The 26,276-nt window shown below is 49.9% G+C and overlaps 1 protein-coding gene and 1 pseudogene across 7 annotated transcripts in view; both read right to left on the bottom strand.

Annotated features, from left to right (window-relative positions):
* LOC137616496 (uncharacterized) overlaps positions 1-26,276 on the bottom strand; it is a 249,094-nt gene that overhangs the window by 156,668 nt on the left and 66,150 nt on the right. For all 7 annotated transcript variants that reach the window (XM_068346317.1, XM_068346311.1, XM_068346313.1 and 4 more), the window contains one exon: positions 17,406-17,559. In XM_068346317.1, the coding sequence (XP_068202418.1) occupies positions 17,406-17,559 (154 nt within the window). The remainder of the gene's footprint in view (positions 1-17,405; positions 17,560-26,276) is intronic.
* Positions 25,177-25,294, bottom strand: LOC137616784 (5S ribosomal RNA; annotated as a pseudogene).

Raw genomic sequence — 26,276 nt, 5'->3', positions numbered from 1 at the left:
TGTTCAGGGCCGTTGCAAAGAGATCCACAGTTGGAGAACCCCACAAAATCAGGACTTTGTTGGCTACTAGATGATCCAAAGACCACTCGGTACTCACTATCTGAGATGCTCTGCTCAGGTTGTCGGCGAGCACATTCCTCTTGCCTGGAATGAAGCGTGACGATAGTGGTATAGTAGAGTGAATCTCGGCCCATCTCAGTATCTCTACTGCTAGATGGGATAGGGGCTGCGAAAAATTACATCCTTGTGTTGATGTAAGCCACTACTGTGGTGTTGGCGCTCATCACCACCACTGAGTGGCCGCCAGGAACTGGTGGAACTGTTGAGGGTACAAAAAGATGGCCTTCATATCTAGGAGATTTATGTGGAGATATTTTTTTACTCTGACCAGAGGCCTGAGGTAGTGTGGTGCATTACGTGGGGTACCCAACCTTTATTTTTTGCAGCGCCTGAGAACAACCATCAAATCTGGGGGGAGGACGATAAGATATACGCCCTTTCACAGATTCTCGCCTCACACCCAGGGTGTCCGGGAGTCGAAGGCTTAATTCCACTTGGACTTGAGTAGCCACTAGAGAGATCAAATCCTGAGGCGGCCGTTGGAAAATAGACGGGCCAGAGATGATAGGTGACCGAGGAGACATAGCCCCGTCTGGGCTGGAAGTTTTTCTCGTCTGAGAAAGGGTCTTGCCTTTCTCAGCCTCAATATCCTGTCGTATGATGGGAAGGCTTTGAGGAGATTGGTGTCTATAATCATGCCAAGGTATATCAGTCTTTGCGTGGGAAGCAGGGAGAACCTCTCAAGGTTTATGATGCTCCCAGATCTTGGCAAAGCCTCAGAAGTTTGTCTCGGTGTTGAAGTAGGGTTGACACCGAGTCTGCTAGAATTAGCCAGTCGTCTAGATAACATAGGAGACGGATGTCGATCCTGTGTGCCCAAGATGACAATAGGGTGAACATGACAAATTCGGAGATAATTTGTATTTTTCCTAACCATACAAACCTTAGCTATTTACATAGGGTTTACTTTCGGCGTAGCTGAAATTGACGAGCCATTAGATTTTAACGAGGGTTTACTACCCCCGCGCTAGTTAGCAAGAGTAGGGGAGGGGTAGCTTGGTACCCCTCCCCCCTCACACACCGGTGAAATATCTCACTTCACTTAGAGGTAGGACTTGACTTGGGGGACAGGGCTGGCGGGCAAATATGTGTAAATAGCTAAGGTTTGTATGGTTAGGAAAAATACAAATTATCTGCGAATTTGTCATTTGTTCCGTAACCGAAATACAAACCATGCTATTTACATAGGGTGACTTACCCCTTAGGAAGGGTTATCCAGGGACTCAGAATCCGAGTGAGTTGCACTCGAGAAAAGGAGTCCCTGCACCTCACAAGTTCTTTGCTCCGCAAGGAAATGTGTGGCCTACATAAGCTTGTGTGTGAAGGAAGAAAGTGTGACTCGTCCTAGGCAGTTGACCTGGAGTTCTTAGACGGAACTCTGGGTTAGGACGTTCCCAATACCACCTCGTCAGGGTATGGGGGCCGCGACAGTATTCTCTCAATACTTGGAACACAAGGAAGCATGGTTTACCTGCAGAGGTTTGAGGTCAGCTATGCAGAGACCAGGATGCTGCTTTCCCCAGGAGAGGGGAGAATGAAGAAAGAAGTAAGGGCCAGATACACTTCTTCCGTTCATGCAGTCTAAAACCTGGTAACAATGCCCTAAACCTTCTACTACCTGTCCAAAAAGGAGCCTGAGGTTAGACCAGCTGTTGTGTAGCCACCACAGGGCGATAGAAACGTATCGATACCCCTGTGGGTCACGTCCTGCAGGAAGTGGGCAGCGAAGGTCGCTAGACGCTTCCAAACTCCAGCTTGTAGCACCTGCGTCACAGAATAGTCCCTCTTGAAGGTGAAGGCCAGGGACGTTACGATGTATCCGACATCGTGGGCTGTAGGGCAACGTGACGGGGGAGGGTCTGGATTCAGGTCGAGATGAATGCCCTTGAATCCGGGCTGAAAAGGCATACTTGGTGACCCTCCCCTGCGTCCTTCCTGTGCTCCCAAACCGGGCTTGCACGTGAGGACAAACTGCAGCTGTTCTTAAAGATAACCCCTCGGTTCCTTACTGGCAAGTAGGAGAAGGTCTGGGTCATCTGTTACATAACGGAGACTCGAAATCTTGAAGGAGTTGAACCGAAGGTCCGGGACTCCAAGTTTCTGAGTCTAGAAATCAACTCAGGAACGAACCTGAATGTTACCTCCCCTATCCTCTTGAAAGGGCGGAGTCGTACGAGACCATGAAGATTGCTTACACACTTGGCCGAGGCCAGAGCGAGCAGGAGCACCGTCTTCCAAGACGGGCGACGATTAGAGGCCTGACGTAATGGTTCGCAAGATCTCTTAAGGGTCTTAAGAGCCCGAACCATGCTCCATGGAGGAGGTCTCACTTCGACTGGGGGCAGGTACGTTCGTAGCTTCGCATGAGCGAAGAAAGATCCAGCGGGGAGGAAAAGTCTATTCCTTTCAGCCTGAAGGCCAGGGTGAGGCTGAGCGATAGGCTTCACTGCCGAGAGCGGAAAACGAGTTTCCTCCCACCGATAAACAATAACTCCGTTATTGCTGGAGTAGAGGCATCAAGGGGAGAGGTACCTCTCCCACTCCACCAACCACAGAAGACTCTCCACTTCGCCTGGTAGACCCCTGCGGATGACTATCGCAGGTGACGCGACCTCCGCTCCGCGACTGTTGCGGGGTGCCTCTTTGTGAGGAGGTGGCGTATAGTCTCCAGGCGTGAAGCCGTCAGGGGAAGCTGAGGGTCCGGAAACCGTTCTGCGTAAAGTCGCAGTGGAGCTCTCAGGGTCATCGATAGGTTGACTGACAATCTGGTCTCGTTGAGACCCCTTCTCAACCGACAAAAATGGTGGGAAGACGTAGGCGTCGATGCTGTCCCACAGTCACCGGAAAGCATCTTGCCTAAGAGTCTTGGGGTCTGAGACTGGGGGGTAGTACAGCGGCAGCTTGAAGTTCCAGGCTGTCGTGATCAGGTCCCCCAGGCCAGGACTTTGCTGGTTACTAGAAGCCAAAGGCCCCCAGGTACTCTCTATCTGTGAGTCTCTGCTCAGATTGTCGGAGAGAACATTCCTCTGCCCGGAATGAGCGAGCCAATAGTGGTATTGAGTGGACTTCGGATCATCTCAGTATCTCTACTGCAAGATGCGAAAGTATGAAAATGTACCTCCCTGCTAGTTGGAATACAGTACGCCAGTACCATGGAGTCGGCAGGATTTGTTGGATCTGTTAAAGGGCCAGACTACGGCCTCTAAGCCTAGCTGAATGATGTGGAGGTACCCTTCAGGTCCTGACCATAGGCCTGAACCAGAACATGACCCCCCCCCCTTTTCCTTGACGAGTCCAAGAACAGCATCAAATGCGGGGGAAGGACGAGAAAATCCACTCCCATGCAAGAGGTTTCCATAGGTCAACCCCCATTGCAGGTCTAATCGTTCCGCTGGTCCCATAGGGGCCAGAAAGTCCGGTTAATCGTTGCTTTGATTCCAACGGAACTTGGGCCGCCTAACAGGGAACTTATCCTGAGGTGACCGTTCGGGACTTAAACGGGACAAGGAGGAAAGGAGACCCAGGAAATGTCCCAAGATAGGGCTGAAAGCTCTACTTGTCTGAGGAAAGGTTCTGCGACTCTCCTCAGCCTTGCCACAGTCAACTGAAGGGAAGGCTTGGAGAAGGAGTCAATATCATGGCTAGATATCCCAGATGTTGAGGTAGAAGCAAAGAAGGCTCCTTGCGAATTACCATGATCCCTCGATCTTGGTAAAGTCCCGGAAGCTTGTCTCGGTGTCGAAGAAGGTCGAATCCGAGACTACCGGAGTTAGCCAGACCTCCAAAAAGCGAAGGAGGCGGAAGCCTGCTCCTGAGTGGCCATGAGGATAGCAGGGAGAATTCTCTGGGGAAAACCTGCGATGTTGCGGCGGGATCGCAACACAGGCTGAATTCCAAGTGCTTCCTGGAAGATGGATGGAATAGGACCTGGAAGTACCCGTCCTTCCGATCCAGGGCATATGGAGTCTTGTGGTCTCGCTATCAGTCTGATCGACTCTGCTGTTCCACGCTGGACGAAGTTTGTTCGACAAACTTGATCAGAGCTGAGTGGTCGATGACGGAACTCCCGTCTCAGATGCTTTCCTTACAAGAAAGGATCGACTGAAGAAGCCGGGGGGGAAGCCGTCGACGACTCTATGGAGGACATTCTTCTAAAGCATGGCTCCTTCTGCCTGACGGGCAAACCTCTTGCCGATCCCATGGCATAGAAGCTCAGCGACACTGGATTCGCTGTCAGTGGAGGAGAGATGTTAAGAGCGAGGCGCGATATCCTTGGCTGATCATGGAGATCGTGCAGGAATCGGCACCGGGAAGCTGTTATCTGGAAGAGTAACCATAGGCATCCCCCCAGCGGGAGACCTACAAGGGGGTTGCCAATCCTAGAGTTTGCGAACTCGGCCGCTCCCTCTAAGATTATTGCCTCCCCGGGAGGACTTCCCGTCCTATCTGTCCCTGACAGGAGGGGACTGCTATTGTACACCTTGTCTTAGCTGCCGGAGCCGGTTCCGATAACCTAGGCTGACGAGGCTGTATGAAGAGGCATCGGAGGCTTGCAGGGTCTGGAAGTAAGCGCCTTTAGGAGGAGTGAAACGAGATTCAACTTCCTCCGCACACCAGCTGTCCATTTCTCTGTCCTTGGGCTCAAACAAGCTCTTCCCAAGGATGGAAGAGTGTCTGAGCTTGTCGACATCCACGGATGGGACTCCAATGAGGAAGCCCTCGGTCACTGCATCTAGATGCTTCAACATCGAGTTTGCCCGCAAGTTCGAAACTTGGCGACGGAACGCAAAGGTGCTTGAGCCCGAGAGAAGGAAATTTCCCATGATCTTCCTGGAGCTTCCTTGTACAAATCCTCGGGTCGCAATCGGAGAGGGAAAGGCCTGGTAAGCCCCTTCCACGAAATGGTGAAGAGGAAGGGCTAAACCAGTCACCCCCGGCCCGGCGGAGAATTCTCGAAAGAAAACTCCCTGGCAAGACCCTTCTATGGAATGGTAGGGAGGAAGGGCTAAACCAGGTTCTGAAAAGAAGAAGAATGTTGCTCAGACCTCCCTGAAGATTCTTCCTGCTCTTGCACGTGCCATGCTCTGCGTTTACGGGGTGAAGATCGTGTTCTGGAAGTACGCGCTCCAGAAGACTCGCCAGGTTGCCCGTGTTGCGAAACCCCGACGGGAATCGCAGTCGAAATTGCCCTGGCGCTCGCGCGATGGTAAATCGATGGTTCGCGCGTGGGCGAACGTGGGTGCGCCCGTGCGCGGGCATGCAGGCGCGTGGGCGCGCAGACGAAAGTGCGCGAGGGAGCGCAGGTGGGGGTGAGCGCGGTTGGAAGGGCGAGCGCTGGCGGTCAGAATCCGATGGGGCGTAGGCGAGCGACGGCTCACTGGCGGGAATCGCGCTGGCGCGATGGAAAACCGTTGGATCGCGAAGGGGCAAACATGGGTGCGCATGTGCGTGGGCGCGCGGCCGAGAGGGCGAGCGCAGGCGGCCGGGAGACCGATGGCGTGTAGGCGGGCGATGGCGCGTAGGCGGGCGATGGCGCGTCTTGGCGAGCGATGGCCCGTAGGCGAGTGAAGGCGCGTTGGCAAGCGATGGCGCGTTGGCGAGCGGTGGCGCGTTAAAAACGCTTGCGCGCTGGCGAAGAATCGCGCGGGCGCGTAGGGGATCGCTGACGCGTAAGAGACTAGAGAAGATCGTCGGCGAGAAGGCGAAGGAAATCTTCTTGCCTGCGCCCAGATCTGGTAGATCGTGGGCGTGAGGGCGAACGTTAGCGCGCATCGCGCTAATCAGAAGGCACGCAGGAGCATCAGGAAGGGGAGCGCCGATGCGCGCTGGCAAGCAGGCGATCGTGGGAGTTCAGGAAACCGTTGGCGCCCATAGCGCGTAGCAGGAAAGGGCGCGCATATGTGCGCTGGCGAACTGAAGAGAGCTGGCGCACAGATGGACAGAAGCACAGGTGAGCACTGGCGCGCAGGAAGAAGATCTACCGGAGATCGTGGTCCACAGCATGCGAGCGCTAGAGCGCAGGAGATCGTGGGCGCGCAGGAAAAACCTGGCACTTAAGGGACTTACCCACACTGTGGAATAAGCCCCTTAGCCCCGAAGGGACTGGTGCCCGTTGTAAACGGGGTGTGTTGGCGCCCACTGCGCATCTGCGTCCAGGAACGGAGATGGAAGACTAGAAGGTCTGGCAGGAGTAGAGCAGCTGCAACGGTCGGTACTCGTCGAGGAGGGTCCTCTGCGGAGAAAGTCGAATAAAGATGAAGACGACCTCGGTCAGGCGCAACACTCTCCGACCTCCGAAGAGGAGTCTCTGATCGTGAACTCCCCCGAGGGGAAGAGTCACTGGCAGGAGAGACCGTCGGCATCAGCTGTCCCCGAAGGGAACTGAGCCCTCAGCAACAACAGCAGGAGGAGTCCTCCGAAGAGGAGTCTCTGTGGTGAACTCCCTCCCAAAGAGAAGCCCTCACAGGAGAGACCGTAGGGCTCAACTGCCCCCCGAAGGGGACTGAGCCTTCAACAACAACAGCAGACGGAGTCTCCGAAGAGGAGTCTCTATGGTGAACTCCCCCCCCGGGGGAGAAGCATTCGCAGGAGAGACCGTAGGGCTCAGCTGCCCCCCGAAGGGGACTGAGCCTTCAGCAACAACAGCAGACGGAGTCCTCAGAAGAGGAGTCTCTGTGGTGAACTCCCCCCCCCCCCCCCCCCCGGGGGAGAAGCACTCGCAGGAGAGACCGTAGGGCTCAGATGCCCCCCGAAGGGGACTGAGCCTTCAGCAACAACAGCAGAAGAGTCCTCCGAAGAGGAGTCTCTATGAGTGTCCTCCTCGCGAACGAAAGAGGAACACTTCGTAGAAGAGACGGGTCAGCAAGTGACCTAAAAAGAGCAATCCTCCGAAGAGGGGCTCCTGCAGTTGCTCAGCCCCTTGAGCGTAGCTGCAGGTGCGACCGCTCAGCACCAAGAGCATAGTCGCACGAATTCCATGGTCCGAGCTTGCAACTGCTCAGCCCCTTGAGCAAGGTTACGAAAACGGTCGCTCAGCACCAAGAGCATAACCGCCGGAGGACCAGGAACAAAAATAAGGTAAGAGAAGTTCCCCCGAAGGGAAAAACTCAAGCCTGGACAGGGAACCTTCCCTTGGAAGGGAAGTTACCCACCCAAGGAGGCGAGCCTCCTGAGAGTTCTAAGATGAACTGAAGAGCTGTCAGTCGTCACGGGAGCACTTCCAGGAGAAGGAGACACGCCCCTGACGAAGTTCTATAGGGGATGCAGCAACAGCAGACTCCCCAGGCCCCAACAAGACAGCTCGCTTCGTTGTCACATTATACAAACGAGACTAGATCGTTAACTGTGAAAAAATAAAAAAAGTAATTAGTTAACATTCATTCCCCCAGGAAGACTCAGAAGAGGAATCCCGAGGGAAAAGAACACAAGAATTACACAACAGGCACGTGCCCTCAACTCCACTTACACTCACGGAAGGAGAGCTGTATTAAACACAGAATTATAACAATTATAATTATGTAATTCAAATATGAATGTTCACTAAAGAAAGAACGAAAACCCCGAAAGGAAGCGTTCTACAAAAAGCTGAAAAGTTAACAAATACAATTAGATTCATAAACTAATTGAGATAAAATGTACGGCGTAGCAACCCCACCCGACACGGGAAGGAAGCTACCCAGGACGTAGTAAAGGTAAAACGTAGTAAAGGGTGAACGACCTCAAGAGAGAGAGAGAGAGAGACCGTAGTCAAACTTGATCGCGACCCATGAAATTACACCGTGGTGGCCTAACTGCCGCGGGCTCCACGGAGATATCGTACACTACACACACAAGCACGAACTCTGAAAAGGAAACTTACTGATTTCTATACTCAAATATATACATAAACATAAAAATATGTTTACATATATATAGAGTATAAGAATAGTAAGTGATTAAGTAAAGACAAAACATATAATGGCTGCCAAGCGAGGACGAAGACAGGCACCTCTGTACATCATCCGAGCCAAAAGTGAAGTGAGACATTTCACCGGTGTGTGAGGGGGGAGGGGTAGCTTGCCCAAGCTACCCCTCCCCTACCCCTGCTAACTAGCGCGGGGGTAGTAAACCCTCGTTAAAATCTAATGGCTCGTCAATTTCAGCTACGCTGAAAATAAACCTTATGTAAATAGCGTGGTTTGTATTTCGGTTACGGAACAAACTCCGATTGAGACTTGGGGCACTCTGGAATGACCGAAGCACAGTACACTACCTTGAACTGGTATTTCCTGTTGTCTACACTAATACAGTACTAGGGTTCTGACTTGAAGACTGATGGACTGAGATCTGGAAGTATGCGTACTTTAGGTCCACTGTGCACATGAAGTCCTGTGGTCTTTCTGCTTGTCTGACCGTGTCTGCCGTCTCTATGCTGAACAGTTTGCTTGACAAACTCGTTCAGACCTGAGAGGTCAATGACTGGTCTCCAGTCTCCAGATGCCCTTTTCAGAAGAAAGGGCAGACTGAAGAAGCCTGGGGACTCTGAGGACTTCCTGGAGAGCGCCTTCCTTCAACATGGTCTGGACTTCTACCCGGAGAGCTAGCCCGTTTGTTGATCCCATCGCAAAGGAGTCTATCGACACTGAATTCCTGATCAGGGGAGAGAGATAACATGAACGGACGCGATATCCTGAACGAATCACGGAGACTGTCCAGGGATCGTCCCTGAGTTGCTTCCACCTGTTCAAGCAACTTTGCAGGCATCCCCCCACTGGTGCACAAGCGGGAGGAGTACCTATCCTAGCGTTTACGGCCGCGGTCGCTCCTTCTAGGACATTTTCCTCCCTTGAAGGTTGTGCCTTTCCTGCCTTTGGTTGGAACGAGCTTCTTCGACAGTTTGCTTCGCTGTCGTCTTGCTAGTCGAGGTCTTAGCTGCATTACACTGCTGAGGAGCTGGTGGTTTGTAGGGCCTGGATGTCGAGGCCCTATGGAGGAGGGAGTCCTGGTGAGACTTCCTCCATCTCTCTATAGCCTGTCCCACATCCACCGGCTCGAATAAAGAGGATCCTTCTAGAGAGTAGTTCCTGAGCCTAGCGATCTCAGTATTAAGGACCTGCTAATGGAACCTCTCAGACACTGCATCACGACGTTTCATGATGGTTTTTGCTCACAAGTTCGAAATTTGGTGGGCAAGAAACTCGATGGTGTGAGTGCCTGAGAGGAGGAGGGTTTCCATAGCCTTCCTGGTACTTTCTTTAGCAAAATCCTCAGTCCATTCCAGGATTCCCAACCAATGATCAAGCATGGAAGTAGCCTGCATGGCATACTTCATGACTTTCTCCTGATTGAGGATCTCTGCTGCCAACAAAGAGACCTGATGGTTGGAGTGTCTCTCTATAGAGACCCCATTGGTTAGCTCTTCCAGAGAGTGGTGGAGTGGAAGAGCTGGACAAAGCTCATCCAAGACCTCGTAGTACCTCCTCTGCTGGACATGAGGAGGTGGGAGGAGCTTGGCAGAGGAGCCTGAACGATGAGAGAAGGAGAAGTCAGGGAGATGTTGGGCAATCTTAGTCCTGGCACCCTTGCCACTGGGATCAGGGCAAGGCTGCACAGGCCCTTGAGGGCTTCCAAGTGCCAAAGACATGATATAGGACCATGTCTTTGCCCTCTCGGGTGGCTATCTCTGGGTTGGCGAACACCTTGAGAACCCTGATAAGAGTCAGAACTTACCAGAAGGCATGTTTTGACTCTTTCTGCTCCCCCTCTGAAGTGGGACTGGCAGCGAAGTCTCCTTCCTCCTCCCCTGTGAGCTCATCGCGGGGTGGGTCAAAGACTTTAGAAGTCTTGGAGTCCTTCGCCTCCTTGCGGAGAAAATGGTAGTACTCTAACATCAAAGGCCTGTGGGTACTATCCTTCCTGGTTCCTACCGGAGGTGGAGAACTCTCCGCACAAGGGGTCTTCCTCTGAAGGTGGAAGGGAGGACATCTGCCCCTCTCAAGGCTCCCTCGGTAGAGGTGAGGTGGGAGAGCATCTGGGAGGAGTACCATGAAGGACTGGCCTAGAAGGCTTCACAGGAGTCAGCTTTACTCCAAGAGATGAGATAGCATCTGAGACTCCTCTTTTCCTCTTCAGGGTTGAAGCAGCCGAGGTTCTTTGCCGGGACTCTGCTGGTGCCGACGGATGTTGGGGGGGGGGGGGGGTGTAGAGGCCTCTGAAGAGTGTGATGAAAAAGCAGCCCTGAAGGCTTACACAACCTCTCTGACCATGGCACCGAACCAGGGCTGCTTTTTTATGCTGGTACTGTCAGAGAGGTCCACTGAAGGGAAAAGGACCAAGGGTTCCCTTTGAGGAGTCTTTTCCAGAGCTGGATGACACTGTGGGTCCCCTTTGAAGTCGGAACCTTCGGGATCTTGAACTCCTCTGAGGTGCCCTTTCCCTCTTTCCCCGGCAGTCGCGCTGTGATGCATTTGCGGGGAGGGGAATGTGGCAACAAAGACTCTTGGATGCGACCCTTCTGGAGGGCGAACACTTACTTTCCGTTCTTTCTTGTCCTCTGGAAGGCATGACTTCATTGAAATCGGAGAGTCTAGTTCTGCCTGTCGATGATGTCTGCTCTGCGCTAGCGGAGGAGAAGAGCGATGGTGAACGCTGGCGAGCTGGCGTGCCGGAGAGCGCTGGCGTGCTGGTGAGATGACACTGATGCACTGGAGAGTGTGGACGCGATTGGGGAGCGCTGGCATGCTGGAGAACGCTGGTGTGCTGGGGAGCGCTGGAGTACTGGAGAAGGCATGTGCGGTGGAGAGCAGTGGCATGTTGGTGAGCACTGGTGTGCTGGTGAACACTGGCATATTGGTGAGCGCTGGTGTGCTGGTGAGCGCTGGCACATAGCTGGAGCACAATATGGAAGTTGTTTGGATGGCGCTGACGTGTGCTGACGGGACAGAGAGTGTTGAGCATGGACTGGTTGCGCTGGTGAACGACGCGTTGGCTGATGATGAAGCGTCGGCGACGAGTGAGCGCGAGGATGGCGCGTAGCAGGATGATGAGCAGGTGAGTGACGCGTGGTCACACGGCAACCAGGCAGGTCCAGAAATGGAGGAGTCAGGAACGGAGACGGCAAGTCAGGAGGACTGCGAGAAGCAGAAGATCGGCGCATAGAAAGAACTGGAAAAGGGATGTGCCCTTTGGAAGGGCAAACATCCACAAGAGAGTCAGAGGCTGAAGTCCGAGGACTAGTGAAAGCGTCGTCAGAAGGAAGTCCAGGAGCAGGTTAAGGTCAAGGGCCAGAAGACAACGGACAAGGAGGCTCCTCTGCGGAGGAAGGCTGCGTGGACGAAGCTGAAGAGCTAAAGAGGCGCCTTTTCACCGATGGTGAAGGCACACATCTAAGGCTAAGAGGAGGGCAAGCATGACGAGTACGATGATGCCTTCTGGGGGCCAGTGGATAAGCAAGCTGACCTTTAGCAGGAGAGACTGATGAAGGACTTTGCTTCCCCATCGAAGAATGTTCGGTAGGGGAGAAAGCGCAGTCTACAGAAAAGGTGGAAAAGTCCGAAGGGGCAAGAGCATCAGCAGGATGGGCAGTGGACAATGCCTCTGACACAGCAACATTGACACAAGCAAGAGGATCCACCTCTGACATCAACGAGGGATGCATACTAGCACCAAGGTTATCCTTGGAGGGAGGACCCGGTAACCCCAAGGATGACGACACCTCTTAAAAGGAAGAAAGAGTCATGGACGCACCCAGGGGGAGAGGCAGGGCCGCTTCGCTAGGGGAAGCGACACCATCTCTTGAAGACCAAGGTTGACAAGGTGTTAAAGGGCTTGCGCTACTATTTGACAATCTCTCGGAAGAGACCGAACGAGCAAGAGCTTCGGAGGAAGGTCGGGAAGCGGAAGAAGAAGCACTGGGTTTTTTCTGCTTTCAGAGAAGAATCCCGCTTAAACTTCTTCTTCTGCCGTCACCCTAACCTTTCCAACTAGAACGCAGACCACTGCTGACACTTACTACACTTATTATCACTATAGCACCGTTGACCTCTGTAGAAAGGACAAAGGGTGTGAGGATCGGTGTCCTTGACAGACATGAAGGTACTGCAGGGCCGGCCCTAGAGGCCAGGCCAGGTACGCATGGTTGGCAGAAGTCAACGCACACACACTGAAAAATAAAAAGAACAAAAAGCATTAACGGCAGTCAAAATATTTGGTGAGAATGAAGAGTGGCAATGACCATTCACCACCCGAGCCAAAAGCAACGTGAGCAGGAGAGGTAGCAAACTAACCCCCCCCCCCCCCCAACTAGCGGGATGGGTAGTTAGCCCTCGCTAAATTTCAATGGCTCATCCTTTCAGCTTTGCCAAAAGTAATACCCTTATTAAACGGCGTGTTTGTATTTCAGTTACGGAACAAAAGACAAATTCGGAGATAATTTGTATTTTTACTAACGATACAAACCTTTAGCTATTTATTAGGGGGGTATTACTTTCGGCAAACTTGAAAGGATGAGCCATTAAAATTTAGCAAGGGTTAACTACTCATCCCACTAGTTAGCGGGGGGATAGGAGTGTAGCTAGCTACCTGCTTCACTCACACACGTGACTATGCTACACTTTGCTTAGAGGTAGGACTTCAATGGGGACAGGGTCGGCGGGTAAGTTTGTATAAATAGCTAAAGGTTTGTATCATTAGGTAAAATACAAAGTATCTCCTAATTTGTCATTTGTTCGGTAACTGGAATACAAACCTAAGACATTTATTAGGGGCACCTCACCCATTAGGAGGGTGGACGTCCCTGCCAATCTGGCTTTTTGCCTTTACCCGAGGACTGGTTTTTTATTTTTTTTTTTATATACAGTAGTAGGTTAGTACCAAAAATAAAGACACCCTAACCCCTCACTAAACCTCTGAGTGAGTAGGTGCCAGGTAGTCTCCAGGCGTGCTATCGTAGTGAAGCTACAGCTTTGGGGTAAATGTCGACATGCGGTTGTCTGAGTAGATCGTGTCGTGGGGGGGGACTTCTCTTGGAAGCTCCATCAGGAGCTACAAAAGGTCCGGCAACCATTCCGCATGATGGCACAACGGAGTTATGAAAGTCATTGAGAGGTTGACCGATGTTCCAGTATTGTTGAGTACCCTTCTCATCAGAGAATAGGAGAAAGGCTTAAACATCGTTGTTGGAATGCATCTTGCCCGAGAACCTTGCTTGGGGTCTGGGACTGGGGAGCAGTACAACAGGAGCATGAAGTTCATGGCTGTTGCAAAGAGATCCACAGTCATAGACCCCACAAAGTCAGGACTTTGTAGGCAACTAGGTGATCCAAAGACCTTATGGTACCCCTTATCTGAGATGCTCTGCCCAGATGGTAGGCGAGCACATTCCTTTAGCCTGGAATGAAGCGGGCTGATAATGGTACCGAGATTACTTCAGCCCATCTCAGTATTTCTACTGCTAGATGTGATAGGGGCAGCGAAAAAGTACCTCCTTGTTTGTTGATGTGAGCCACTACTGTAGTGTTGTCGCTCCTCAGCACCACTGAGTGGCCCGCCAGGAACTGATAGGATTGTTGAAGGACCAGAAAGACGGCCTTCATCTCCAAGAGATTTATGTGAAGATATTTCTGAAACTCTGGTCAGAGGCCCGAGGTCATGTGGTGCAGCAGGTTGGCGCCCCCCCCCCCCCCCTTTTGATGTCTAAAAACAGCATCAAATCCTAGAGGACGAGAAGATCTACACCCCTCTGCAGATTCTCGCCTGCCACCCACCACTCGAGGTTCGTCCGTTCCTCTGGTCCCATGGGGATCAGAATGTCCGGGGAATCGAAGGCCTGATTCCAATGAGACTCAAGCCGCCACTGGAGAGATTGAATCCTGAGATGGCCATTGGAAACTAGACGGGCCAGGGATGATAGGTCTCAGAAGAAACATAACCACTTCTGGGCTGGGAGTTCTCATCTTGAGAAAAGGTCTTGCAACCTTTCTCAGCCTCATTATCCTGTCTTCTGATGGGAAGCTTTTGTGAAGATTGGTGTCTAGAATCATTCTTAGGTATACCAGTCTTCTGAGTGGGAAGCAGGGAAGACTTCTCGAGATTTACCATGATCACCACATCTTGGCAAAACCTCAGAAGTTTGTATCGGTGCTGAAGAAGGGTTACCACCGAGTCTGCTAGGATCAGCCAGTCGTCCAGATAACGAAGGAGACGGATGCCGATCCTGTGAGCCATGGATAATACTAGGGCAAACTCTTTGGTGAAGACTTGGGGTGCTGTGGAAAGACCGAAGCACAGTACCCTGAACTGGTATTTCCTGTTGTATAGACTGAATCTCAGATATTTCTTTGAAGATGGTTTGGTATCTGGAAGTATGCGTCCTTTAGGTCCAGCGTGCACATGAAGACCTGTGGTCTTACCACTTGTCCGACCTCTTCCAACTTAGTGTGGACATTGGCCCAAAGGGCTAGCTTCTTTGTAGACCCCTTCACACTGGAGCTCGTTGACGCTGGGGTCTCACCTCATGTAGGGAGAGATAAGTTAACGGGCTGCTAACAATTCCAGGTGATTTATATGGAGAGTTTGTTCTATCAGAGACCAGACTCCTGATGCTAACTTCGGGTCTAGGTGGGAACCACAGCCCCATAGCGACGCGTCCGAAAAGTTTTAACTTCAGATTGGGGTTTTGGAGGGGAATGCCTGTTTGGGTATTCTTTCTGGTTGACCACCACTGAAGATCTTGTATCACCAGAGCTGGAACCTCCACTGGCAAGAATGGGGAATCAATCTTTTGGGACCAATGGGTCTTCAGATGCCACTGGAGACTTCTCATTCTTGATATTCCGCTTAGAATTAGTTTTTCCAGGAGGAAAGATGGCCCAGAAGACTCTGCCACAACTTGCCTGGAGGAGGCAGTGGAGACAAGAGTTGGGCGATGGATTGTACCAGTCTCAGGAGTCTGCTTCCGAAGGGATCACCCTTCCTACCTCGGTGTTGATGGATATACCCAGATAGTTCATGACTTGGGTTGGAATCAAACAAGACTTCTCTACGCTTACAAGGATCCCCAGATCCTTGCAAAGGTCGAGAAACCTTCTCAGGTGATCCAGAGCTTGTTCCCTGAATCGTCTAGATACCTTAGCAGTCATATCCCGTGCTTGTGTGCCCACGAGGAAACGAGCTCAAAAACCCTTGTAAACACCTGTGGGGCGGTCGAGAGGCCAAAGCATAGGACTTTGAACACGAAGCTTCAAACCTGAACCAGAAAGCGCAGGAATTTCCGAGATGAGCGATGAATTGGTACTTGGAAATATGCTTTTTTTAAGTCCACAGATGCCATAAAGTCTCCTGAACTCACTGCTTGGATCACGGAGACTGCTGTCTCCATTTTGAATGGAGTCTGCTTCACAAACTGATTCGAGGTAGAGAGATCGATTACTGGTCTTCAACACCCCCGGGAAGTTGAAGGGCGAGAGCACTCTCTCTCTGATGACACGTAGCTAAGGTGAGAAGTAGTGCTCTTTCTCCCTTCCCTTGGCCGCGCTCCTGGCGCGATTAGATGAAAAATCGTGAGAAGAGCTTCTCTAAAGGGAGCGCTTATTACGATTTGGAGAGCTCTCTTGTGACGAAGAGAGAGAGAACGTAATGTACCGCTCTTTTTCTCGAAGCGCCTAGAGCGCTTAGATGATTCCTCGCGAGAGAAAGACAATAGCGAGGCAGAACGATGACGAGAGGAGGCCCTCTTCTTAGGTATGTGAAGAGAGTGCTTATAGTCCCGTGGCGAGACATCTCATGAAGAGACAAAAGGCGGGGAAGACCGAGAACGATGATATCTCTTCCTATGTCGCCTGTCTCTCAGGCGAGAAAGTCTGGGGGAAGGAGAGCAAGCTCTCTTTTTACTCTTCTCTCTCTCCCTCCTAGCCTCCGAAGAGGGCGAGGACGATAACAAGGAGGAGGAGGGGGAGGAGGAGGAGGAGGAGGAGGAGGAGGAGGAGGAGGAGGAGGAGGAGGAGGAGGAGGAGGAGGTACTGCGATGTTTGCGCTTGCGACGATGTGATTTTGTAGAAGCGCAAACGGAGTGCAAAGTAGGCGCCGCAGGAGTTGAAGTTACTATACCCACTGAAACTTCCGCAGGCGGCGACTGAGTTGACGGGAGGTAGGCGAGGTCCGGAACTCCCGAGGGTTCCAAAACAGAAGGGACCTGAGGCAATACCTTGCCTGCGATGAACTGGTTCCTAACTTCCTCCGAAGGAGAACCAGGAAGTCCCCAGACCATACCGCTCGTACATGATCTGGAATGGAAGCAGTAACAGAGTCATTCCCGGTGGAGTAAAATATTGCCCCACTGGGGAAGGCAACGTGATCCGCCTGACCAAGAGGAATGGGGGTTAAATCAATGGTGCCACTCTTCTTCGACTTCCCCCCGTAGGATGGACGCAAGGAAGAGTCTGAAAGGAGAGATCGAGAGGCCAAAGAAGAGGCCCGAGACTCCTTACCTTTCGACAGCGAACCTGGAGTTAAGGAGTCCCTCTTGGATTTCTTCTTCTTCCTCTTCTCGAACTTTTCCCACTGAGAGGGCGACCACTCTCTACATAAGGCAGGGGGTGCCTTCAGAACACTATGACTTCTGCACGTAGGGCATAGGGAATGAGGATCCACCTCCGGCGGTGACATAAAGGTGCCACAGGATTTCGGGGGAACACAAAGACACTTCCTCATAATAGAGGACATCACATCTAACAAAAATAAAAGAAACAGAATTAATCAAAAACACAATAAAGAAAGGCTAGTCTGCCAGACAAACAAAAGCAGGAGCAGCGGTAAACTGTAGCTACCGACCGGCGGTCTGCCACCTCTAACAGGTGGATAACTACCGGCCTGGTCGTTAACGACCTTGTTAAGGTTTTTCTGCCGTATTTTCCAGGTCGCGCTAGAATATCTCCTATAATAAAGAATGAGGGTTTGTATCAAGTGTAGGAACAAACATAAGGTAAATGAGTAGCTACCTAACCCCCTACCTTCCACTAACTAGCAGGATGGGTAGTTAACCCTTGCTAATCTTTAATGGATAGTCCTTTTAGCTTCGCTGAAAGTAATACCCCCTAATTAATAGCGTAGGTTTCTATTCCAATTACAGAACAAATCACTATTTTTAACAAAACAAAATTAATAAACTCTTGAAAAAATGTATAACTATCTTCCTGAAGAAATCCTTGGTATATAAATTGAACTATCCTTGGTGTTTGGATATTAAGCTATGGCCTACAACACAACTTCTGAATGGTCAAAGAAAAAACTAATCAAGTCCATATACTTACAAGTCTGCAATTTTCTGCCTAATTTTTGACGGAGAATCATTCTCGACACGTACAACTGGTAGCAAATGACCTCCAAATATCTTATTTTCTTTAGATCTGATTCTAAGGCCTTCAATTTCTCTGACAAATATGTTCACACTCATTATCTGTTTCCCTAAAAGAAAAAAAATATATTTGTATAAAAAGCACATCAGGAACCTCAACATGATCAAATCAGTCTTACTTTAATCACTACAAAATTGAGAAGGATGGTTTTAAAATATAAATCACTCAGATAGAGCAACTTCCTATAATAAAGAAAATGACAGAATGACTTGTGCAAAAAGACAAAATTTGCTGTCTAGAATGTTAAAATCTTTCACCAAATAAGAACTGCAATGAAACATGTAAACAATTAATACTCAACTAACAAGACGAAAAATGATATTTTCAATTTAAAATAAGTTTTTGAATATACTTACCCGGTGAATATATATATAGCTTACGTCTCCGACAGTCGACAGATTCCAAAAACTCGCGAGCGATCACCATGATGGTTGCTGGGTGTGACCACCAGCGCCAACTATCGGCCAGATACCGCATATACTTCTCCAGGAATTCAGTTCTTCTCAGCCCGTAGGGTCTCTATCGGGGAGGAAGGGGGGCCTTTAATTATACATATTCACCGGGTAAGTATATTCAAAAATTTATCTTAAATTGAAAATATAATTTTTAAATATTAAACTTAGCCGGTGAATATATATATAGCTGATTCATATCCATGGTGGAGGGTAGAGACCAGTATTAAAACATTAAAGGAGTATATGCTCAAGAGTTTTTGACAAATATTCAAAAAACAAACTTAAGTACAATATAGGTACCTGATAAGGAAGCTGACTCTGATGAATACTCTGCCTCATTAGTCCGCTATCCTTACCCCAGCGATCCTCTCAGGATGCTGAAAGACTTCTAGGAGCTGTTATAATCAGGGTGAACACCCCTATAACAGGACCTCATCAATACCCTTGATCTGGGCGCTCTCAAGAAACAAGTTTGACCACCCGCCAAATCAAAAGATTGCGGAAGACTTCTTAAGTCTCCACGTACAACCCAAAAAATTAAAAGTTTCAAGAGAAGAAAAAGGATATTGGGATTAAGGGAATGTAGTGGTAGAACCTTCACCCACTACTGCACTCGCTACTACGAATGGTCCCAACATGTAGCAGTCCTCATAAAGAGTCTGGACATTTTTAAAATAATTTGAAGCGAACACAGATTTACTCCTCCAAAAGGTTGCGTCCATAATGCTTCTAAGGGATCTATTTTGTTTGAACGCTGCTGAAGTTGCCACCGCTCTAACTTCATTATCACTTAAATGAGAGTGAGCCTCTCTAATTAAAAATCTAATAAAATATGACAACGCATTTTTCGACATCGGTAAGGGGCTTTTTTTAACCGAACACCATAAAGCCTCTGAATTGCCTCGCAGCGTTTTGGTTCTATTTAAATAAAATTTAAGAGCTCTTACAGGGCACAGGACTCTTTCAATTTCGTTCCCAACAATTTCAGATAGACTGGGAAGTTCAAACGACTTAGGCCATGGACGAGATGGCCGTTCTCTTTTGGCTAAAAAACCAAGTTGAAGAGAGCATACTGCTTTATTAGAGCAGAAGCCGATATTTATGCTGAAGGCATATACTTCACTAACTCTTTGCAGTAGCCAAGCTCACTAAAAAGAGAGTTTTGAGTGTAAGATCTTATAGTGATGTTGAATTCAACGGCTCAAACCTTTCAAACATAAGGAACTTAAGGACCACGTCCAAATTCCAAGCAGGAGTAGTGATCTGACGCTCCTTGGAAGTCTCAAAAGACTTGAGGTCTTGAAGATCTTTATCATCAGACAGATCTAAATTTCTATGTCTAAAAACTGAAGCTAAAATGCTTCTGTAGCCTTTAATAGTTGAGGCAGAAAGGATGCGATCATTTCTAATATAAAGTAGAAAGTCTGCAATCTGTGCTTCAGTGGTATTAGAAGAGGAAATAGAGGAGGACTTGCACCAGTCTCTAAATACCTCCCATTTGGATTGGTAGATCCTGATGGTAGAGGACCTTCTAGCTCTTGCGATCGCTCTAGCTGCCTCCTTCGAAAACCCACGAGCTCTAGAGAGTCTTTTGATAGAATGAAGGCAGTTAGACGAAGCGCGAGGAGACTTTGATGAAATCTTTTTACAAGAGGCTGATGCAGGAGATCCATCTGTAACGGTAAACTTCTTGGAATGTCCACCGGCCATAGAAGAACCTCTGTGAACCACTCTCTCGACGGCAAGAGGGGAGCAACCAACGTCAACCTGGTCCCTTCGTGAGAAGCGAACTTCTGAAGAACCTTGTCTAGGATCTTGAATGGTGGGAAGGCATAGATGTCTAGGTGAGACCAGTCCAGCAGGAAAGCGTCTATGTGGGCTGCCTCTGGATCTGGAACTGGAGAGCAGTAAGTTGGGAGCCTCTTTGTCAGTGAAGTCGCAAATAGATCTATGGTGGGTTGACCCCATGTCATCCATAGCTTCTCGCACACAGTCTTGTGCGACGTCCACTCCATGGAGATGACTTGTCCTCTTCTGCTGAGGCAGTCCGCTAAGACATTCATTTCTCCTTGCACAAATCTCGTCAAAAGAGAGATGTTTCTTACCTTATATGGAGTTTCTTATGATCCGTGGACCAAAGACCCGAGCATTCCAGATTGTCCAGTGGCGCTCCCCAACCCAAATCCGATGCATCTGAATACAACACATGGTTTGGGTTCTTGATCGCAAGAGAAAGACCTTCTCGAAGTCTGACGTTGCTGTCCCACCAAGTCAGACATGTTTTGACTGAGTTGGAGATTGGGATAGAGATACTCTCTAAGCCCTTCTCCTTGTTCCAATGGTTTAGGTGAAATTGGAGAGGGCAAAGGTTGAGTCTCCCCAGAGAGATAAACTGCTCCAGCGATGAAAGAGTTCCCACGAGGCTCGTTCAAACTCTTAATGAGCAACTGTTTTTCTCTTGCAAGTGACAGACTTTTAACAGAGCTTGTTCCATTCTTGTGGGAGACAAAAAAGCCCGAAAAATTCGACACTGTATCTCCATCCCCAAATAAAGAATAGTCTGGGATGGAGTAAGTTACGCTTCTCTACGTTCACTATGAGACCTAGCTCCTTGGTTAGGTCTAATGTCCATTTGAGGTTCCCCAGACAGCGATTTAATGACGACGCCCTGATTAGCCAGTCGTCAAAATAAAGGGAGGCTCTGATCCCTGAAAAATGTAGAAAGCTTGCTACATTTCGCATGAGCCTTGTAAAAACAAGAGGAGCAGGACTGAGGCCGAAGCACAGTGCTCGGAATTGGTACACTACTTTCCCGTCCACAAACCTCAGATATTGTTGAAAGTTTGGATGAATCGGGATCTGGAAGTATGCATCCTGAAGGTCGAGAGAGACCATCCAGTCGCCTTCCCTTACTGCTGCCAAGACAGATTTGGTAGTCTCCATCGTGAACTCTGCCTTGACAATGAACACATTGAGTGCACTTACATTTTAAGTACTCCTGCAGTGAACATGGCTGCCAGTTCATTGGAGCCATCCCTTATGGCCTTGTTCATGCATGACATAATTTGTACAGCAATATCATTGTCCGCTGGAGAGACCTTCTTACTTAAAGCTCCCAGGGACCAATCCAAAAAATTAAATACTTCAAATGCTCGAAAAACTCCTTTCAGGAGATGGTCTAGCTCTGAAGAAGACCATAAAATCTTGGAGCGTCTCATGGCTAGACGACGAGGAGAGTCCACTAGGCTTGAGAAGTCTCCCTGGGCAGAGGCAGGTACTCCCAAGCCGAGAACTTCTCCTGTGTCATACCAGACGCTCGAGCGAGAAGCTAATTTAGAAGGAGGAAAAGCAAAAGCCGACTTTCCTAAACTTCTCCTGGATTCCAACCAGTCTCCCAGTGAGAGCATGGCTCTCTTGGAAGAACGAGAGAGAACTGACTTCGTATATGTAGGAGTCGAAGAAAGTCATGTCAAGAGTAAACTCAGACGGCGGAGAACGTGGAGCAGCCGTTACAAAATGAGTAAGAAAAAATTTCCCTAAAGAAATTCATAATTTTTTTTTTTTTTAAACAAGGGATTGTTGGACAACCCTAGGTTCCTCCTCTTCAGAATGAATCCCCAAAGGTGCATTAGTTGAAAGGGGGTCATCAACTTCTTCAGAAGGCACATCATCTGATAAACTAAAGTCTTGCGAGAAGGAGATTTATATTCAGAATGACGTGAAAGTAAAGCCTGACAGGCTACATCAACTTGTATATGAACAGAAGTTAAAGTTGGTGGGTCGATGTCACGTTGTGACTGCAGAGAATGTTATTCTACTACACGTCGTGATTGAAGTGACTGACGTTCAACATCACGTAGTAACAGCGGTGACTGCTGTTCGATGCTCTATCGTGACTTCGGTGACTGACGCTCGACGTCACGTCGTGTCTACGGTGTCTGCCGCTCAACGTCACGTCGTGTCTGCGGTGTCTGCAGCTCAACGTCACGTTGTGACTACAGTGGCTGACGTTCAAAGTCTCGGCGGAACTGCAGTGACTGCTGATCAAAGTTATGACTCGACTTAACTGACTGTCGATCAAAGTTACATCGAGATTTATGCTCTGCATCTCGTTTAACAGCAAAGCTGACACTAGGGATAACGTCAGCGTGACATAACAAATCTCGTTTAGAAGGTTGAAGACCTGAATCACGTATTCCAGAACCATGACGTACAACAAGCAAAGGATCCTTTCGCACAGGAACAGGATCGTAAGCTTTCATTAAATAAGAAAGCTTTAACTGCATATCTTGCAAAACACTTAACTTCGGATCAACCGCACTCGAAAAAGATCGTGACGTCGGTAACGTCTGTACATGAACGTCATCACTATGAACGGGACTCTCATGATGACTACAGCTAGGACGTTGATCTTGTTCTGAAGGAAATAATTTACGTTTCAACGGTCTCGAAACCTTATGCCAAGATTTTTTTTAAAAACGAATCATCGGAAGACGAGGAGAACTTAGTCTCTCCTGTCTTATGGTAAGGACGTGCTTGAGGAGAAACGTCTGATACCTTTGAGGGAACGTCTGTTCGTTGGTTAAAGCCTCTCGCTCCCCTAGGTCCTACGACATTCCTTCTCCCAGGGGTAGGGGAGCCTGAAAGAGGTCTCGGACTAGGCAAGCGACAAGCACGAACAGACGAACCCTCCGCAACACTGAACATGTTTTTCGCACTTTCTTCACTGACACTCGCATTTTTTAATAATTTCACATCAGACATGAATAAAGCTGATTTCTATCTGAAGCACGCAATTCTCCCTTAAATCAAAAGGTTAGAATTGCGAAATGAGTCGTATAATGTAAGCTCATTACTACATAATGTATCACACATGCAAAAATTAATAAACATATACATATATATAGAATAAAATGGAAATATATAAAGTTAAAAAGATCAGTGACTTGGGAGGAGACTAAAAAACTAGATCGCTAAGGACTACGTTTTCAATCTCTCACTGTACAGGCCCTTGGGATGAGAACAAAAACTAGAACGTGAAGGACATACTTCTGTCGTTCATGCAGACTAAAACCTGATAACAATGCCCTCAACCTTCTGCTACCTATCCAAAAAGGAGCCTGAGGTTAGACCAGCTGTTGTGTAGCCACCAGAGAGCGATAGAAACGTATCGATACTCCTGTGGGTCACGTCCTGCAGGAAGCGGGCTGCGAAGGTCATTAGACGCTTCCAGACTCCAGCTTGTAGCACCTGCGTCACAGAGTAGTACTACTCGAAGGCGAGGGACGTTGCGATGTATCCGACATCGTGCTGTAGGGCGACGTGATGGAGGAGGGTCTGGATTCAGGTCGAGAAGAATGTCCTTGAGTCCGAGCTGAAGAGGTATAATGGAGACTCTCCCCTGTGTCCTTCCTGTGCTCCCAACCTGGCTGCACGTGAGGACAAACTGCAGCTGTTCCCAAGGATAACCCCTCGATTCCTTTACTGGCAAGAAGGAGAAGGTTTGGGTCATCTGATACAGAACGGTGACTCGAAATCTTGAAGGAATTGTACCGAAGGGCCGGGACCCCAAGATTCCGAGTCTAGCAAACAACTCAGGAGCGAACCTGAATGTTGCCTTCCCCTATCCCTTAGAAAGGGCGGAGTCGTACGAGACCAAGAAGATTGCTTACACACTGGCCGAGGCCAGAGTGAGCAGGAGCACCGTCCCCCAAGACGGAATACGATCAGAGGCCTGACGTAATGGTTCTTGAGAAGATCTCTTAACGGACTAAAAAGTCCGAACCATGCTCCATGGAGAAGGTCTCACTCCGACTGGGGGCAGGGACGTTCGCAGCTTCGCATGCGCGAAGAAAGGTCTAGCGGGAAGGAAAAAGTCTATTCCTTTCAGCCTGAAGGCCAGAGAAAGGCTGAGCGACAGGCTTCATTGCCGAGAGCGGAAAGGAGTTTCCTCCCGCCGAAAAGGAATAAGTCCGTTATTGCTGGAGAAGAGGCCTCAAGGGAAGAGGTATCTCTCCCACGACACCAACCACAGAAGACTTTCCACTTCGCCTGGTAGACCCCTGCGGATGACTATCGCAGGTGACGCGACCTCTGCTCCGCGACTGTAGCGGGTTGTCTCTTCTTGAGGAGGAGGCGTAGTGTCTCAAGGCGCGAAGCCAAAGCGATGCCACGGCTTGTGAAAGATGTTGTAGTGTGGTTGTTTGAGTAGCCTGTGCCGTGGGAGAAGCTCTCCCGGGAGTTCCGTCAGGGGAAGCTGAGGGTCCGGAAACCGTTCCGCGTAAAGTCACAGTAGAGCTCTCAGGGCCATCGAAAGGTTGACAGACAACCTGGTCTTGTTGAGACCCATTCTCAACAGACAACAATGGTGGGAAGACGCAGGCGTCGATGTTGTCCCACCATCACCGGAAAGCATCTTGCCAAAGAGTCTTGGGGTCTGAGACTGGCGGGGAAGAACAGCGGAAGCTTGAAGTTCCAGGCTGTCGCGATCAGGTCCCCCAGGCCAGGACTTGCTGGCTACTAAAGGCCAAAGACCCCCAGGTACCCTCTATCTGCGAGGCTCTGCTCAGATAGTCGGAGAGAACATTCCTCTGCCCGGAATGAGCGAGCCGATAGTGGTATAGAGAGGACCTCGGAACATCTCAGTATCTCTACTGCAAGATGCGAAGGTATGAAAATGCGTCCCTTGCTGGTTGGAATACGCCAGTACCATGAAGTCGTCGCGCGCGGAGCGACTCGGCAGGAACTGTAGGATCTGTAGAGGGGCCAGACTACGGCCCCTAAGCCTGCCTGAATGATGGGGAGGTATCCTTCAGGTCCTGACCATAGGCCTAAACCAGAACATGCGCCCCCCCCCCCCCCCATTTTCTTTGACGAGTCCGAGAACAGCATCAAAATGTGGGGAAAGGACGAGAATATCCACTCCCATCAAGAGGTTCCATAGGTCAACACCCAGTGCAGGTCTAAACGTTCCGCTGGTCCCATAGGGGCCAGAAAGTCCGGGTAATCGTTGCTTTGATACCACCGGAACTTGGGCTGCCCCACAGGGAACTTATCCTGAGGCGACCGTTCGGGACTTTAGACGGGTCAATAAGGAAAAGAGACCCAGGAAACGTTCCACGGTAGGGCTGAAAGCTCTGCTTGACTGAGAACAGGTACTGCGACTCTCCTCAGCCTTGCCACAGTCAACTGAAGGGAAGGCTCATAGAAGGAGGCAACAGCATCTGGCGTACCCAGGCGGTCACCCATCCAAGTACTGACCAGCCCAACGTTGCTTAACTTCGCTGATCGGACAAGAAGCGGTGTTTCCAACGTGGTAAGGCCGTTGACTCAATATCATGGCTAGATACCCAAGATGCTGAGGCAGAAGTAGAGAAGGCTCCTAGCAAATTACCATGATCCCTCACTCATGGTAAGGACCCGGAAGCTTGTCCCGGTGTTGAAGAAGGTCGAACCCCAGCCTAACGGAGTTGACCAGACCTCCAAAAGGCTAAGGAGGCGGAAGCCTGCTCCTGAGCGGCCATGAGGAAAGCAGGGAGAGTTCTTTGGGGAAAATCCTGCGATGCCACGGCGGGATCGCCACACCGCATCTTAAGTCTAGGCTGAATTCCAAGAGCTCCCTGGAAGATGTATGGAATGGAAACTGGAAGTACCCATCCTTCTGATCCAGGGCCTAAGGAGTACTGCCGCCTCGTTACCAGTCTGATCGATTCTGCTGTCCCACGCTGGACGAAGTTTGTTCGACAAACTTGAACAGAGCTGAGAGGTCGACCACGAAATACCCGTCTCAGATGCTTTCCTACGAGAAAGGATCGACTGAAGAAGCCGGGGGGTGAAGCCGTCGACGATCCTATGGAGGACCTTCTCCTAAAGCATGGATCATTCTGCCCAAACGGGCAAAACTCTTGCCAACCCCATGGCATAGAGGTTCAATGACACTGAATTCGCTGACAGAGACGGAGAGATGGTAAGAGCGAGGCGCGATATCCATGGCTGATCACGGAGATCGTGTAGGAATCGGCATCGGGAAGCTGTTATCCGGATGAGTAACCTTAGGCACCCTCCCAGCGTGAGACCTGCAAGGGGAGGTTGCCAATCCTAGAGTTTGTGAACTCTGCCGCTCCCTCTAGGATTACCCCCCCCCCCCCCCAGCCAGGAGAGCTTCCCGTGCTATCTGTCCCTGACAGGAGGGGACTGCTATTGGACACCTAGTCTTAGCTGCCGTAGCCGGTCCGATAACTTAGGCCGACGAAGCTGAAAGAAGAGGCGCTGGAGGCCTGCAGGGTCTGGAAGAAAGCGCCTTGGAGGAGTG

This window comes from Palaemon carinicauda, chromosome 22, assembly GCF_036898095.1.
Source record: "Palaemon carinicauda isolate YSFRI2023 chromosome 22, ASM3689809v2, whole genome shotgun sequence".
NCBI classification, from domain to species: Eukaryota; Metazoa; Arthropoda; class Malacostraca; order Decapoda; family Palaemonidae; genus Palaemon; species Palaemon carinicauda.
The sequence above is the reverse complement of the archived record's forward strand: the minus strand, read 5'-3'. Positions and strand labels throughout refer to the sequence as shown.